The 17,709-nt window shown below is 32.9% G+C and overlaps 1 protein-coding gene across 6 annotated transcripts in view; it reads left to right on the top strand.

Moving 5' to 3' along the window:
* Positions 1–17,709, top strand: part of ROBO2 (roundabout guidance receptor 2) — a 1,149,410-nt gene that overhangs the window by 1,083,048 nt on the left and 48,653 nt on the right. For all 6 annotated transcript variants that reach the window (XM_032489706.1, XM_032489698.1, XM_032489727.1 and 3 more), the window contains exons 17-19: positions 443–614; positions 8,308–8,490; positions 16,902–16,944. In XM_032489706.1, the coding sequence (XP_032345597.1) occupies positions 443–614; positions 8,308–8,490; positions 16,902–16,944 (398 nt within the window). The remainder of the gene's footprint in view (positions 1–442; positions 615–8,307; positions 8,491–16,901; positions 16,945–17,709) is intronic.

Here is a 17,709-nt window from a genome sequence, read left to right on the forward strand (position 1 = left end):
TAAGTTCATAATCACCATATTTTTAATAGATTACATGTATAATAAATCTTGATAAGTAAATTAAGCAGAGGAATTTTATGTATTTTAATCTATACCTGAATGCTGTGTGCAACCAAGGACCACTTTCCAGACTTAGCAGAGATGTTAAGGGAATCATTGTACTATGAATATTTAGTGTTGATTGTAAAATATAAAGGAACACTGCATAGTTTTAGCTTCTTATTGTTCTTCCTTTAATACACAAATACACACATATCTATATCTATACATTATATTATATATAAATGATAGAAATTAAGTCTTAGAAAGTGTCATTTACAAATACTTCAATAAGCCTAGAAAATAGATTGTTCACTACTAAAAAATTTAATCAATTATAATGATCTAATTACCAGAAAGGATAATTTTATATTCTTTTGTTATTCATTTTACGTTTGTATAGATCTGGTGTCTGGGGAATGAAACGCGATTCCACATCAACAAAACTGTAGATGCAGCCATTCGATCCGTAATAATTGGTGGATTATTCCCAGGTATTCAGTACCGGGTAGAGGTTGCAGCTAGTACCAGTGCAGGTGTTGGAGTCAAGAGTGAGCCCCAGCCGATAATAGTTGGTGAGTACCAATCTGTATGGTCTGTGCTTTAGAGTCAGTCAACTGGTAACAAGGTAGATTGTTTTTTTGAACCTGCATCCCAACAATGGATAGGTGAGAATGAGTGCTAAGATGTGTACATCACATAAGCAAATAGGTTAACTAGCATTTCTAACAAAAAATGTTTAGCAATTGCTCGTGGTCTTAAAATTTCCACCAACTTCTTAAAATCATAGTAGTCATTAAGAATTTAAATGCTGAAAGTTGGTTTGAAAATTATTTTTAATCAATAGTTTCATTTGTAATTTTGATGCCATTGAAATATAATAGGAAATGAGGCAGTTACTGAAGAAAGCACATGATGTTTCAAATCTATATGCTTCCTCTTAGCCAGAAAAATGTCAAAAATTAACCAGAAACAGGCCAGAAGAAACTTTGTAATCCAAATATACTATCCCAAAGAAGAAATCTCTCTTAAATCTACTATCATCATTACAGAAAATTGCTGCCTATCACTGTTATGTTTGACATTTCTTGAAATATATATATATATATGGAATCATATAGAATATAATATTTTGTGTCTGGCTTCTTTCACTAGACATAATGTTTTTGAGATTCACCCATATATGTATTATGCAATTTGTATGTTTTATTTCTGAACAGTATTCATTTGTGTGAATGTATCATATTTTTGTCTCTGCTTTTTCCTTGAGAGAATTTTTTTTTGAGGACATATGTTTTTATTTCTTTTGAAGAAATACCTAGAAGTGGAATTTCTGAGTAATAGCACTAATGTAGTTTGACTTTATAAGAAACGCTATTTTTTTCAAATTGCATAATTTTACATTTTCACTAGGAAAGAATATGACTTGCAATTTTTCTGCACTGTAACATTTGATGTTGCTATCTGTAATTTTAGCCATTCCAGTGAGTGTAAGAATACCTCATTATTGCTTTAACTTCAATTTTTCTTTGCTAACTAATGATATTGAGCAACTTTGCATGTGCTTATTGGCCATTCACATACTTTCTTTTGTGAATTTCCAAGTCTTTGCTTTTTTCAAAATGGTATCTTTGTCTCTTGTTACTGATTAAGAGGAGTCATTTGTACATTTTTGATGTAAATTCTCTGCCATACATTGTATTGCAAATATTTTTTCCTAATCTCTATCTTTCCTATTCATTTTCTTAATAGTGTCTTTTGGTGAACAGAAGTTTTAAATTTAAGTGATCTACAATTTGTCAAATTTTTCTTTCATGTTTAGTACTTTCTAAGAAACTGTGTCCTACCACTTCTGGATAGCAAGGATATTTTCTTCCAGAAGCTTTATAATTCTAGGTTTTATGGTTAGGTCTATAATTTATCTCAAAGTAATTGCATGTGGTTTGAGGGTTGAGGCTTACTTATTTCCACATGTATGTCAAAATGCATAGGCATCATTCATTGAAAAAATGTTCCTTTCCCCAATTAACTATATATGTGTGGGTGCATTCCTCGATTCCTTATGTTGTTCCACTTAGTTATTTGTCTATCCATACGCCAAACCAGACTGTCTTGATTACTATAGCTTATAAAAAGTCTTGAAAACAGGTAATGTTGAGTACTCCATCATTTTCTTCTGCAAAATTGTTTTGGCTATTCCAGACCTTTTGCTTTTCCATATACTTTTCAAATCAGCTTGTCAGTTTCTACAAAATTATGTTGGAATTGTGACAGTTGTTGTCTTTTAATTGAAGTGTTTATTATTTTTAATGTGATTATTGATGGGCTTAGAAAAACCTTTCTTCTGTGTATTTTTTTACCTGCTTATATTTGTACTTTCCTAATTTCCTGACTTCCTTTGGATGAATTAAATAGTGTTCTGTATTGCATTTTTATGTTCACTATCGTATTACTAAGTATACTTCTTTTTTGTCATGATTACTCTAGGATTAGCCTATAAAATAAGAATCTTAGAATAGATAGTTTCATTTTCCTTCCATTCAATCTTTTTGCTATTGTTATACTTTTTATTTCTACTCATGCAGTAAAAACCCAATATGCAAACATTAAAGTGTTACTTTAAACAATCAGATATCTTTCATATAAATTAAAACTAAGAAAAAATATTTTATGTAACTCATCTTTATCTGATATTTTGTTTCATTCAACCCCTTCAGTATCCCTGAGTTCCTCTATCTCTTTAACTTAGGAATGCCGTTCAGCCATGTTTGGATTCCCTTTCAGTGCATCCCATTTTACAAATTGTCTCCAGATTGAAAACTTTGAATATAATAAGATTCCCCTTGTTCGTTTTCCTTTTCTCATAGTCCTGCTTTGTTTCACGTATTTTGCCTAGTTTTTTGCTTGTTTATGATGGGATCACATGTCTCATTCCTGTTATTTCTTCATGGGCAGAAGTGGAAGTATCCCGTGAATTACCCAGTCCATATAATACATCTTCTGTTCTAGAATGCCCATTTATTTTCTTTTACATTTTCCATTTCCCTCTGGAATTTTCCTTTTGTTCATTCACTATGACTCTATTAATTTAAGTTCATGAACATATCATAATAGCTGCTTTAAAGTCTTTTTCTCCTAATTACAACATCTGTGTCATCTCATGGTCTATTTCTATTGATTACTTTTCCTCTTGATCTTGGGTCATTTTTTCCTCATTGTTCTTGTTGTCATTGTTATTGTTTTGCTTGTTTTTGCATCCTGGTAATTTTGTACCATATACTGGACGTTGTACATGACTTACTATACAAATTTGTGATCTTCCAAAAAGTGTTGGTTTTTGTTCTAGAGGACTGTTTATGTTTCGACCTTATTCTTAAGATAAAACCTCATTTGATCTTTACTCCTAAGACATGACACTCCTGAACTTTTAGTGAAAAGCTTAATATGTTTATCTAGTCATGGAATTTAAACTTCGGACACAGACTTCTCCGCAGTAGACATCAGCTGAAAAATCTGTTCAGCTTTTTTTAGCCTTTTACCTTTTGATTTTTACGAGATCCTTGAAATCTTCTTTCTGCCTTCACATTTCAGGGTTAACCCTAGGACTTGAGGGAGAATTTATACACAGATTTGAGAGCATCACTCTCTAGTAGCTCCCAGTTTCACAAGTTTCTCCTTTAATTTTTAGTCACCCTGGCAGCTCTGAACGCTATCCTCTGACATCTCCTATCAATGAGATTGAAATGTTCTCTTGGGTTCTAGGTCCCTAGCACTACAATGGAGTGAGCTCTCTAAGGGGAGAGAAAGCCTCATAAATGCAGATTTCTTTTCTTGTGTGGTTTTGTTCTTCAAGAGGCAAATCCCTTTAGTTCTCCCTGCTTTTATTTGTTTGTCAGTGTCTTTATTTTTTTAAATATTCTTCCTAGAGTTTACATATTCTAAAAATTCTTGTCCAGAGTTTGATACAAGCAAATGTGCCATTCCCATTCTTTTCTGTTTATTTTCTGAAATGATGCACACAGAGCCTACTGCCAATTTCTGGGAAATTGTTTCTTACTGCAAATTATTTACTGTATTTGAAGCGAGTTAACACTCAGTCTTAATGTTAACAATATTTGGACTCTCCAAGTATTCTTTGTTTTATATATTAAAAGCATTAAAAAAGTTATAGTATTAACTTTTCTTTAAATTGCCTTCCCTTTCTTAATTAGTCATACAGACTGAATTAATTTTTAACCTGAGGGAAACCTACAATCTTGCCCTTCTGAGATTTTCTAAAATAAATTGGAATAAGAAAGAAATACAAGTACACTCAAAAGGATTTAACTGATATATATATCTCATATATATTATATCATAATAATGAGTGTATATATATGTGTGTGTGTATATATATATATACTTATTTTTATTTCTATATATTTTCTAAATAATATTTAGACCATTTATGCTATTTAGAAATAAGCCATTAATTTTTCACTTAAAAAAACCTATAAATGAAAAATGTTTAAAAGGTATAGTTTTCTATGAGAACTCCTAGAAAGGTAAATACAGCTTTTTCCCCCACTGTCTCTCTAGCATATGTATGAAATAGATTGACTGAATATAATTTTTCTAAATCAAAGATCAGTAAGATTACCAAATATTTATACTTCCCTTTCATGTTTCCTTTTTCATTTCTATTATCTTAGGCAATAAATATAACTCTCAAACATGGGAAACTTGGTTTGTTTTGGTTTCAGTTTTAGTATTGGTTTTGATTGGTAGTGACTACCTCACAATATTTGGGGGATTGATTGCATTTGGAGGCAAGTAAAAAAAATTGTAAGAATACCATTTCCCTAAGCTCATATCATGACAGTTAAGAAATGAGCAGTCGTACGGTAACTTAAAATAATAAAAAAAGTTAATTTAGACTATTTTAAATCAAATGGAAAGTTTTGCTTACTTCTTGTATCATTTTAAAAAGACTAAGTGTTGACATGGATACAAATACCTCTTCATTTGTTTATATATCATACAGCTTTTCAGATTTTTCTATGAAATAAAAAATAATCCAGTAAGTAATATTTCTATCTCCTATTCATGTCATTCAAATACACAATGTCCAAGACATAATCAAAAACAAGTAGAACTGTACCACTTGAAATAAACACACACGTACACATAAGCACAGTTCATCCTGGAAAAGTCTGTTTGTCCTCGAGAGATTTATTTCTTTTTAATGTCTACTGCTGTACTGAAGAAGCCTTTAATTGTTTCTTTAATTACGCCTGCATATCTACCTTAACATCTTGTCTGATAACCTTACTACACAACTGTTTTTCCTTAGTTGAAAATTGATTTAGTGATTGCTGATCTCCTCTTCTCTTTCACTTTATTCTTTCCCTGTTGTCTGTTCAGTCCTGGAAACAGCACTTGAAGTGACTCAAGCTCTCCTTCATTTCCTTTTGCTTTAATTAAATCATGTATTGGCATTTGTTGTAATTTATGGCTGATAATTTTAGATTTGTCTTATGCCAGACCATGTACTGTTTCATCTGTTCCTTCTCTGTTTAGTTTTTATTCCAGAAAGTTACATTAAGGGACCATTCATTAAAATATTGTATAAACATCATAAACAGCCTTACACAGGCTTAAAAGTAGTAGTATTCTTTTGTCGGAAGTTTCCACTGATAAGATAACTTTTCCATCAAAATGTCCGTAATTCTTTATTGCTGCAATTACACACATGCATAAATGCAACCAAATACATTTACGTATGTAAGCATCAAACAGCAAGTCATATAACAAACATACGTTGACTTAAAATTCTCAGTAAGTTTGCTTAATAACATACCTGTTGTTTCTTTAATCATGTGGCCAGTTCACACTTACCTTACATAGTTGGTAATATTTGAAACAGCTGCAAATTTTCACAGTAATAGGTACAATCGAATCTGATGTGTCTAATTAATTTTTAGTCCAACAAATTAGTTTTGTTCTTTGTTACTCTCCAATGGGAGAAAGACATTATATTTCATTATATTTTTTTTGTCTGTAAGAACAGTGGTGCGTTCACAGGTCACACACATCCCTTGTCTGTGCTTTAATTAGTCCAAATGACAACATTGTTTTAAAAATACTAGCAGCATAAGAAATAGTAATACACCTTGGGTTTCATAAATATTCCACTGTGTTAAATATGAATTTTATACACCTTTTGCACAGACAGATTTCCTTTTCTTTGTGCTATAAGGTGTTTTCTTTTTAGTAACTACTAGTATTTAGGACAGTCACCAGATATGTGTATGTCTCATATTGAAAATATGAGCTCATTGTAAATACATTTTTGACTATGTTTGTATGTATAATAATAATAATATGTTTGTATGTATAATAAGAACAGATAGATTAGGAAAACAAATCAGGTTTACTACACAGGGGATGCTAGTTTTTAAATCTGATATTTAACATGGAATACATTTCAGGAAAGGAATATTAATATGTATAAAAAATACCAGCAGCTGTAACAAAACAAGCAGGCATTCTGATTGGCTTAAATGTTTCCTTTTTTGTTCATAGCTCAGTCTAAAATGGGTCAGCAGTAATGGAGGCCAGGGTTTCTACTCCATAAAGTTTTTAGGGAAGTTGGATCCTTCCAGTCAATAGATCTACCATCTCTTAGTGGATCAGCATTCTCCAACAGATACCTAGTTTCTACCCAACATTTAGGAAAGAGAGAGTGTGATGTCCTGTCACAGCGGTGTATGGGTCAGGTCCAGAGGTAGTATGCATCTATCTGCCTGCCCACCCCTGGCCAATATCCAGTCACTTTGTTGCACTCAACTACAAGGGAGGCTAGGAAATATAGGCTAACTTTCTGCCTTGGAAATTGGAGAAACCATGGTAAACAAGACACCTGTTGTTTGTAGGACTCGCTTATCTAGGTAATTTACAACTTATATTCCTGGGATTACTGAGTGGCTCTTAAAGTAACTCCTAGCCTTAAGTGGGCCATACTTTTGAGTCACAAATTCCTGGTTTCCTATTAACTACTTTGCATACATCATCTCAATTAACCTTCCCAAATGTATGAAATAGTACTGTTGCCAACTAACAGAAACAGGGATTTAAAAAGATTAAGTGTCCTACATAAGCTCACTGCTTACTTAGCCAGTAAGTGGCAGAGATGATATGCAAATGTGGAACTTCAAAGCCTTGCTCTTTCTAATCTATTACAGTACCATGATAACTAATACAATGAAAGTCACACATTCCTTTGATGTGATATGCTAAAATTTGCCATTTATATTTTGCTTACAATTTATTTTTAAAGTCTTTGACTAGCCACTAAAACTCATCATGATATTGACGTAAGAAATCACTTAATTCTCCATGTCTGAATTTATTAATCTGTTAAATAAACATCTAAATCCTTGCTCTTCAATGATATGATTCCTTGAGTTTTAAACCTGTTAAAAAAATGTGGATTGAGACTTTCTTTATTGTCTCAAGTCTAAATTGTCAAAAACATGACTACTTCTAGAATTATCTTACTCCACATTTAAATGTATGTTTTTGTTATATAGACCTTAGAACTAATTTTAACTTGTTTGGATCCAACATCCACTTGGGTTTTCAAATTAGTTTCAAATTCTTTAAGGGTATATACAAGTTTTATCTTTTGGTGACATTTTAACTATAGATATTAATATCTATAAAAAGGTGTTTACATAATTATTATAGTTTTATATAGTATTTTAATACCATCCAGAAAATTAAAGAATGTTTGATCAAAATAAATTCTCTGGTAGAATATTAAGGGCAATATTTTTGTGGATCATTAACATTTGCATTCAGGCAGTGCTAAAGGGAAAGGTAATTTGCAAATACCTTGTGTTACATGTTGTAGATGCTTTTCCTTCATGAGAATTATTTTACAAAATGTTTTACATAGCTAAAGAAGAGTTACTGTTATTTCAGCTCACAGCCCTTGTTTTAGTACTGATTTGTGAGGTGGTAAATCAAGAAGTGATTCTGAATCTGTCCACAGCAAAACAAAACACACAGGAGCAATGTTCTGAATCACACTTCAAACTCATAATTTGATTATTCTTTTGAAACTTATAAAATATGCTTATCAATAAATTGTGACAAGATCAGGACAGAACAAAGATTACCTACTTCAAGAAACTCTCTAATCTTCTCTGCCTTTGGCACATGAGGTATGTATTTTTGTGTTTATTTTTGCCTTAATATTTACTAACACTATTGTTTCTTCCACAGGGGGACGAAATGAGGTTGTCATCACTGAAAACAATAACAGCATAACTGAGCAAATCACTGATGTTGTGAAGCAACCAGCCTTCATAGCTGGCATTGGTGGTGCCTGCTGGGTAATTCTGATGGGTTTTAGCATCTGGTTGTACTGGCGGAGAAAGAAGAGAAAGGGACTCAGTAATTACGCTGGTAAGAGGCTATTTTCAGCTAAAGAAATGTCTTATCTTTAGGAATATACAAAATACAAGGGAAGGAATGGAATGGAATGATGAATGAGTGAATGAATGGATGTTTGGGGCTTGATTTAAACAATTATAAACAATATGCTTTAATGCATTGCTCTTTGCTGTATCACATTATGACCATAAGGCAATCTTTTTGCTTATATCTCCAATGAAGTATAAGAAGAGTGCATGCTGATAAAGTGCTTAGCCATTTTTCCCAACTGTTTCCTCAACACACACAAACACACACACATACACACACACTCACACACTCACACACTTTGCATGCTAGGAAACCATTGTGTGAAAAGTGGATTTAAGCAAGAACATTCCTAAAATGCTCTGAAAAAAAGAAAAGATTTGATATTTAGGGTTTTATTCTAATAATTTATGATACAAATTACAGTAGGAAATGTGTCTCAGATGGAAAATATACCAACAAGCAAAAAAAAAAAAAAAAAACTCACCAGAATTAATAAGACTGACAAGACATGAATTTACTAGTCACTTAAATAGGATGTCTATTTCAAAGTAACCGATCAGTGTTTTAGAGGAAAAGGAGAAGCAAAAGAAGCAGAAAAAGAAGCTGCTACATGTTTTACTTGTTTGCAAAAATGTTTTCTTCTTAGAACCCATAATAGGAACTTGAAGGATGTCCAAAATTGTGGCTTTCAAGTACTTCCCAGGTATAGAGAAAGAGAGAAAATTGTCAAATCAGTGATTGAAAAATGAACTCAAAACTGAAGCTATGCTCAATTACAATTTAAATTGCAATGCATTTTAAGAATTTTCTCTAATAACAATGATCATACAAAGAAATTGTCTCACAATATTTCACATTTTCTAGAATCTGCAAGGGAACAATTTTAACTTACCATTGTCCTACAAATATTTTACAATTTTTGAGACATTTTATTCAGTCATCTGTTTCTAATTTTAACTTTGTAAGAAGTATAAATGTCTTAAGTGATTTTTTGACAGAGGCTTCATTGCTTATTAAGCTTACCGGCTGATGTAGCTTTTAGGCTTGTAAGCTTCTGAGAATGTCTAGTGTAAAATGAAAGGAATTAACACCCACTTGGTTGTCTTGCTTGTTATTTGACAGTATTTAAATATGATCATTTGACTATCACATTGTGGCTCCTGTCTCTCTGTCTTGTGAAAATACAGTTTATTAGTTACTGGTTAGAATAAATTCCCAGGACTGGAGAAAGCAATGTAGTGTTTCCATTGAAAAGGGGCTTCCATGCTTTGTGACTTGCTATTGCTCTGCCATTCTCATTTCTCATTGGCTACTGATGCCTGCTGCCTTACACTTTGTCATCCGGGTGCTGTGTCACCTACCAGTGAGGGATTCTTCCCGGAACGTGTTGCTGGACAGTAACTGCCGAGTGTCAGAGTCTTGCAAGTTAATGATGCTTTAACCTAACCTCTTGTTTTGCAGTCCTGTCCTCTACTTTCATCCCCCTAAAGGTATAGTCCATCAACCTGTCTAGTCAATCACTATGTTCCATTTCATCTCTGTGACACACTCATGTAAATCATATAAAAAATAAGAGACCTGATTTAATTCAAGGACTATTTTGTGTTAATCTCTTTGCTTGACTTTAGTGAAAGTAATGAAAAGCTGACCATGCTAGTCACTTCAGTCAGTGCAAAGTTCTAAGATACCACATTTGTAGTGGTGTACTTTTACCCTCCATACCTTTCCATTCTCTCACTCCTTCGAATTAGCATAGCTCTTGTAATTAGTTGGCTTGTGTTTTTAGTAAAAAATATATCACACAGCCTTCTTTTTCTTCTTTTTATTTTAAAACAGCAGTTCTTTACAAAACCTGTGATTTAATTTGAAAATAGCTATAGGTCTTTGAGCTTGACAAGAATAATACATTTCCTATGATCATTTCTCATTGTGATTGATACCCATCTGCTTGTAGAAGAACTGCTAACTCAGAAGTGCTGTGCCCTTCAAATATTTTGGAATAAGGCCAAGCCAGAGAGCAGCCTTTCTAAACCTTTATACTTAATTGATAGATGGCTGACTCTCAGAATGGCTTCACCTTCAGCTAATAATTTGCCTTCCAGCAACTGCTGTTCAACTCTAGGTGAGAAGCAACTGAAAATCCAAACCACCAGGACTTACCATTGTATATTTGATTTGGTGATATTGTCTACATATTTCACTTCATAAATATCCTACCCTCCACCTTTTAAAATTTTTATATTCTTGTCTTTATACAACTTAGAGGATATGAGCATTTTAAATAGGAATGATTGGTGTAGTATGTATTGGCCATATGTTTAAATTTCTGACATTTCATGCGTGAGCTAATGATCCATTTTGAGAGCACAGAGATTCTGTACAGGGCTATTTTTCCCAGAATTGTTTCATGAAAATTTTAGAGAAAATATTCTATGTGTACTGGTTCTGTTTATATTTTAGTTTCCATAAAAATTTCTCTGAGAATCTTATACTTTAACAAGTAACGAAAAACTGAACTCAGTAAAGTTAAAGCAATGTGATTTTACTCACAAAAATGAAAAGTCTAATATTTCCACTTTTTACTACATGGTAATATCTATATAATCTCAAAATGTTATTATTGATCTATGATAACAATAATCTTTTTTTTTCAAATAAACAAAAGTCTACTTTGGGATCAGTATTTAAATTAATTTGTACCAAAAGATGCCTTCATTTATGTCAAACCCCAAGTGTGATCTTTGAATTATACTTAAACATCTGATGCATTTTATATGTATGAAGAAACATACATTGTATTAATGCTAGACTGATCCAAAGTAGAATTGTAAAGCAGGCAAAATTTCATTTCATCATTTTCTTTTTCCTGCTTCATTCCAAGTCTTCTTAACCACCATAGGTAGATTTGAACCACCAAAGGGAAGATTTTAACTAGTGGGAAGATATAGAAATACCTTGCAGGGTACAGACTCCAACTCCCAGCAGGATGCCTTTCATTCACTCTATTTAGGCAAAAAATTACACACTGACTTTTACTGTGGCTGGTCCCCGTAATGTGGAAAATTATATTTGACTGCTTAGAAGAAAGGTTAAAAAAAAAATGCTACTCAGTGCTGATATTTTTTTAATGTGTCAGAGGATTTAACATATTTATCAAAGAACACTAGTGGATTAACACCTCAGATTGTAAAAGCAACTATCAAGAATCAAATGTAAACTTACACACTTAAATGATCTGAGAGAATTTGGCCTGAATGTGTTTTGCTTCTTTACACAGCAGAAAATGGAGATTTCCCTAAGGCAAAGTTATACACTAACTTCCTATTCACTTTTTTTCTATTTCTTCTTTATTTAAATTCTTCAGACACAAACACGCACCACAAGTTTGCACGTGGCTCAGAGAAGGGCAGCTGGGACGAGAAAGGTATCCTTATAGCTCATATTCTACGTGAAATCATTTTATCCTTTTCCAGAGCAACATGCAATGTTATTTATTTTAATCCTCACTGAGCACTAACAGTCTGTTTGTCACTATTTGGGGTTCCTGACTGCCAGAATTCACTACCTGAGTAGTTAAAGGGTGAAACAGAATTGCAAAGGCATTTGGGCAGAAGATACAGGAAATACTAGGTGATTTTTGAATGGAGAGTGAATGTTTCATCATATGTGTAACAGTGTTTGTGAACAGAAAAATGAGCAACATGTTTGAATAAGAGCCATGCAGCTTTCATGAGGCGTCTGTAGATTGTGTTATAATCTTCTCGAAGGCCACATGACTCTTCAAACTCATGCTGTTCGTATTTCTGTTCATAATTTTTTAAGTCATCATCTTTTTAATGAAAGTAAACATATTTTCACTTTTAAAGGGATGACTTCTATTTTATGAACATTGCTTCTGAGGATAACAGATATCATTCAACTCAGTGAATATAAATAATTTAACGAGTGAGCAAATTATGAGATACCAAACACTTCATTGCATGCGTTTTAAACCATTGGTGAAATTATTGGACAAAACTACCCTAAGACAACTAAAAGATTTGATGGAATTTTTATACTCTGATTATCTAGGCTTGAGTTAATGCGTATTAAAAGAGGATTAATCTACATTCATATTTGAGAAATAGCTTATCAGGAAAGGGAATGAGGCTTGGCTGGCAACATTAAAGTTTCCATTTGGAGTAGGAAAATGTGGCTTACTAGAGATAGGCACTCTGAAAGCTTCCTTACCTCAAAATGTCAATTTACCACATAGTTTTGTTTCTCTTCCCCCTCAATTCTAGCAGGCATGAGATTAGGATTAATCCTGTCAGATAATATTAGAGGTACTTTGTGTATGATATGAACTTGCAAAATCTCTTTACCTTACGTTTTTCATAAATATTGCAATAAATTCAAAATATTTAATGCAGTTCTAAAACATTTAAGATGGTGTCTGTAGAGCTTTTTGGAAATTTTAGCACTAGTTGGTTCTTAATTTTAGATGCTAGCAGAAATCCCTGGTAAAGATTCCCATTTTTTTCAAATTTCATTCTGCTAAGCACAAAGTTTACTACATTATGATTATCAAAACTGTGACCAGAGCAAGATTGTCCAAGCACCTCCCTCCCATCCTCTTGCTTTCAGCTTTAAGGTAGTTCAGCATCTCAAATGAGAGCTACTTTAAAACAGCTTCCAAGTTGCTGGGGCATTTATTTTTATGTTTTTCACTCTCTGTGCACACACACAAAAATGCTGATCAAAACACCAAATGTGACATCTATTTTAGGCATTCTTATTGCTTATCCTTATTTCTAGTCTGCTTTTAATCTCATAGCCTAATACAACTCAGTTATTTTTGTTGTACTTTTCAGAATGGAATAAATCTGAAAGTTTTGGAGCATGAGGAGAAAAGGAAACTTGAAAAAGAGTCCTCTTTTTTTCCCCTTGCTTTAAAAGACAACTAAATCAACCTTATTATGTAAGAGTATTGGGCTTTTTTGCTGTTTTTATTTTTTTCCTCCTGATAGAAACATACACAATTGAAAATTACCATATATATCAAAGTGTGTCTATGGGCCATTTTAAGTCAATTATGTACTTACATAACAACTCCATATTTTTGCCTTTGTATGGTTGATATGCAGAGATACAAAGATAAATACCTTTTTTGTAACATTTTGACAATCTGTTAGCACTCTAGAACCATTTGAAAATATTTTTATGATTTGGAATACAAATAGAAAATGGATGTTTCTTAAATGTTTTAAAATGTAAAATTCTTTTATTCACAACGTTTAATTCTCAATTGGTAAATATGGACCATGTCAGAGTATATACTCTTCACACATCTGCAAATTAACCTTGATGAATGATTTTTTTTCCAAGTTGTTACATTACATAAAATTTGCTATCTTGACCATTTTTAAGTGTACAAGTTCAGTGGCCTTGAATACATTCATAATGTTGTGCAAACATCACCACCACCCATCTCCATAAATGTTTTCATCTTCAAAAACTGAACCCAGTAAACAGTAATTCCCCACTCCCCACTTCTCCCAGCCCCTCAGAACCTGCAGTCTACTTTCTGTCTCTATGATTTTGACTACTCTGAGTGCTTCATATAAGTGAACTCATACAATATTCTTGTGATTTGCTTATTTCATTTAGCATAATGTGCTCAAGGTACATCCAAGTTTTAGCATATGTCAGATTCCCTTAACTTTTTAAGGCTGAATAATATTCCATTGTTATCTGTATTCTACACTTTGCTTATCTATTCATCCATCAATGGATGCCTGGTTTGCTTCTACATTTTAGCTACTATGAACAATGTTACTATGAACATTGGTGTACAAATATCTCTTCAAGATCCTGCTTTCAATTCCTTTGGGTATATACCCAGAAGTAGTGTTACTAGATCTTATGGCAATTCTATTTTTAATTTTTTGAGAGCCAACATACTGTTTTCCACTATGGCTGCACTATTTTACATTCCACCAACAGTGCACAAGAATTTCAATTTCTCCACATTCTCACTAATGCTTATTTTATGTTTCTTTTATTGTAAGTAGCCAACCTCAGAGTTGTGAGGTGGCATCTCACTGTAGTTTTGATTTGCATTTCCCTAAAGATTACTGATGTTAAGCACCTTTTCACATTCTTATTAGCCATCTGAATGATACCTTTTGGGTAAGATTTTGAGTGTTGCATCGTAATACTTTAAAATTTACAGTTTATGAAAAATTTACAATTGGTCAGTACAGAAAAGCTAAATACAACTTAATTTCTGTGTCTGTGCTTCAGTTGTCCTCTTTTTCTCTAAAATTATTTATTGCTTTGACAGTAACAGAAAATTTGGTGAGGCAAAAAGAGCATCTGATACAGGGAGAAATGCTTAGCTGCTGCCCACTTATCTCCTAAACTGCACATTTGGAGGTGTAGCCAATCAGTGCCTGCTTATTTGCATATTTGCAGTGATACTCACATTATCTTAGCTCTCTTTTAGCAGACTAAAACAATCACGTGATAATCCATTAAAAAAAAACACATAACTAGAAAGTCACATAAGATGGAAAGTTAATTAGCTATACTATTTTCACATTTTTGTATTTTTGTTCCTCCAAATCAGACCTTTATTTAATACCACCAGTGCTCAGTTTTTTTAAAATAATTGTTTCAGATCAATTTGTTATTGTTATTATTGTCAAAAGGAGTTATTAAAGGGACCCAAGTTGGTGTGGGCACACTGCTGATTCTTGATTCCCAGCACTTCAGTGAGTTGGTCAGGAAGCAGATTAGTGATCATTATTCTTTTGATTTCTCCAAAGAGCTGTCCATAACCAGTCCTGGGTAGGTGTGAAGGTTATGGCAGGACTGTTTTATAATTCACTTGAGAAATTACTTAAAAAATTGATAAGGCAGTGTACTTTAGGTGCCAGCAAGATGTTTCTGAAAGCACTGCCTCATGAATTCCTAATAGACACTTGAATTATGATCATATTGTGTAATTACAGTGTCATAAGAGAGATGTCCTCAGATGACCTTAGGGAAGGGACTGAGGAACTGCATTTAGAAATTTAAATTTCATCCAATTTAAAAAGTACTCTGTATACTTTAAGTAACAGTATGACCTCAGTTCATTAAAAATATGAATCAATTCATAAGCTTTTGTTTTATTTTTACTTTTTACTAAGTAATCATAGTAAATATAATCAGTATCTTCCAAAGATAGGATATGTTGGATTCACAGCTGTGAAATAGTACTTTTTCTTTCATTCCCAGGGATTGGCTTAGCTGATCCATATTAATTTTGGTCAGAATCACAGTTCTGCAATCCATCAGCTTCTAAACACCAAATTTTTTCCCCATGATTCTCTAGTGAAATAATTTAGTGGCAAAATTTGATCCAAAATAATGTGAAGTTATTTATAGACTTTGTCCCACTAATCATGAATATTCACATCTCACTCCAGAAATAATAATTTTGAATACAGTTTCTACCTCAGACCCTCTCTGCAATATGCATCATATTACCTATCTCAGATCCAAAGCATTCTGAATTCCAAATAAATCTGGATAAGGGTTAATGAACCCTGACTGATCTTTACTTTCTTTGACCAATCCTTGAAACCCACTGCCGTGCTGTTAGCTCTGTACACTGGAATCTAGTGACCAGAGGGACGGGGTTCTCCAGCTCTGGCTTTGCTTGGTGCTGTTGCTAATAAGTTCCACAGGTTTATGAAGGGCTTAAGTTTTGTAGTCATAACATACACTATGAATATATTCAGTATCAACTATATTTGAAAGTATCATTCTTGTGAGGGTTGGATGATGAAACAAAGCACTGAATACGTTACGTATTCTCTATTAATTACAGTTCGTATCTATTGTAATTGTAGTATTTCAACTTGTAGTGCTTATTAGTGTCCCTAAAAGGACCTGTGATGGAGATGAATATGTTGTCAATTAGAACCCATTTCAGTTGTTTCATTGGAAGGATGATATAACCTGTTTGAACTACCCTGTTTCGGTTTCTATTTTGTGAGTTTTGTGTTACACCCTCTAATTAGGACACCTATATAATAACATTAAAAGTCATGATTTGATAATTCCTCATTAATGCATGTCAGTCTTCCAGTATGTAGCAGTTGACACTCAAATAAGAATTGCCCCTTTGACTTAACCATATGTTTGGCTTGAAGAATTTTTAAATGTCTTATTAAAGTTGGAGCACATGGTGGCTTTGCCCTAGGCCAATCCACTGCTTCTTACTCTCTGTACAATTATGTTAATTATATTTTGTTAAAATTCCCAGAGGCTTTAGCTCTAAACTAAGGGCCAAAATGTGGTTGTTATAAATTGTAATTAATATTGACTACTTGTGTGTGTCTTTTTTTTTTTTTTCTTAACAGTTACATTTCAAAGAGGAGATGGAGGACTAATGAGCAATGGAAGGTATACTATGGAGATTTTTTTATTATTATTTTTAGTCAGAACTGAGAAAACTCTGTAAGAAGAGGCTATTATTGTAATAAACAATCACTTATAAGTCTGAGAAATCTAGGAGGAATTAAATGGCTTACCACAAGGTTTAATGATCTATCTGTTGTACACTTTAGAGTAATCAAGTCCAGATGTTTCATATCTCCCAGATGCCCCAGAAGAAATTAGTAGTAAATATCACAAGGAATATGTTCATTTGTTAGCAAGATGTTTATTGCATTAATTAGACATTAGCAAATGAAGTTGCTGTTGTTTAAGACTCCTTATTGGCTCTCACTAAATTGCTGTGAGTGAACAATTACACATAATCGATCACAAAGTAAATGATTCATGGATGATGAATAGGCTGTAGATTGATAGGACTGGATTCCACAACTTTGGATACTCAATTGAAATTGATAAAAGCTGATAACAAACCCATATATCCTCATCTATTTTCCCTTTGCTGATATGGAGATTGTAATTAGGCTCTGGTAATAACTTCCAATCTCCCAGTTAATCAATATTTTAGCGAAAAGAGATTAGGTCTAATGAGAGCTAGTTGAGGTAGCAAGAAAGCATTTGGATCTTCTTATTGCAGTTTCCATAGAAACACATGTTTCTCTTAGGGATTGTATCAGAAAAGGTCTATCAAAAAAAAGTACAATGATTATAGATGTTGCTGTATCTTTGTAAATATGATAATGTCCTGGAAGGTGATCAGAATCCCATCTTTTA

This window comes from Camelus ferus, chromosome 1 (genome assembly GCF_009834535.1).
Source record: "Camelus ferus isolate YT-003-E chromosome 1, BCGSAC_Cfer_1.0, whole genome shotgun sequence".
Lineage (NCBI taxonomy): Eukaryota > Metazoa > Chordata > Mammalia > Artiodactyla > Camelidae > Camelus > Camelus ferus.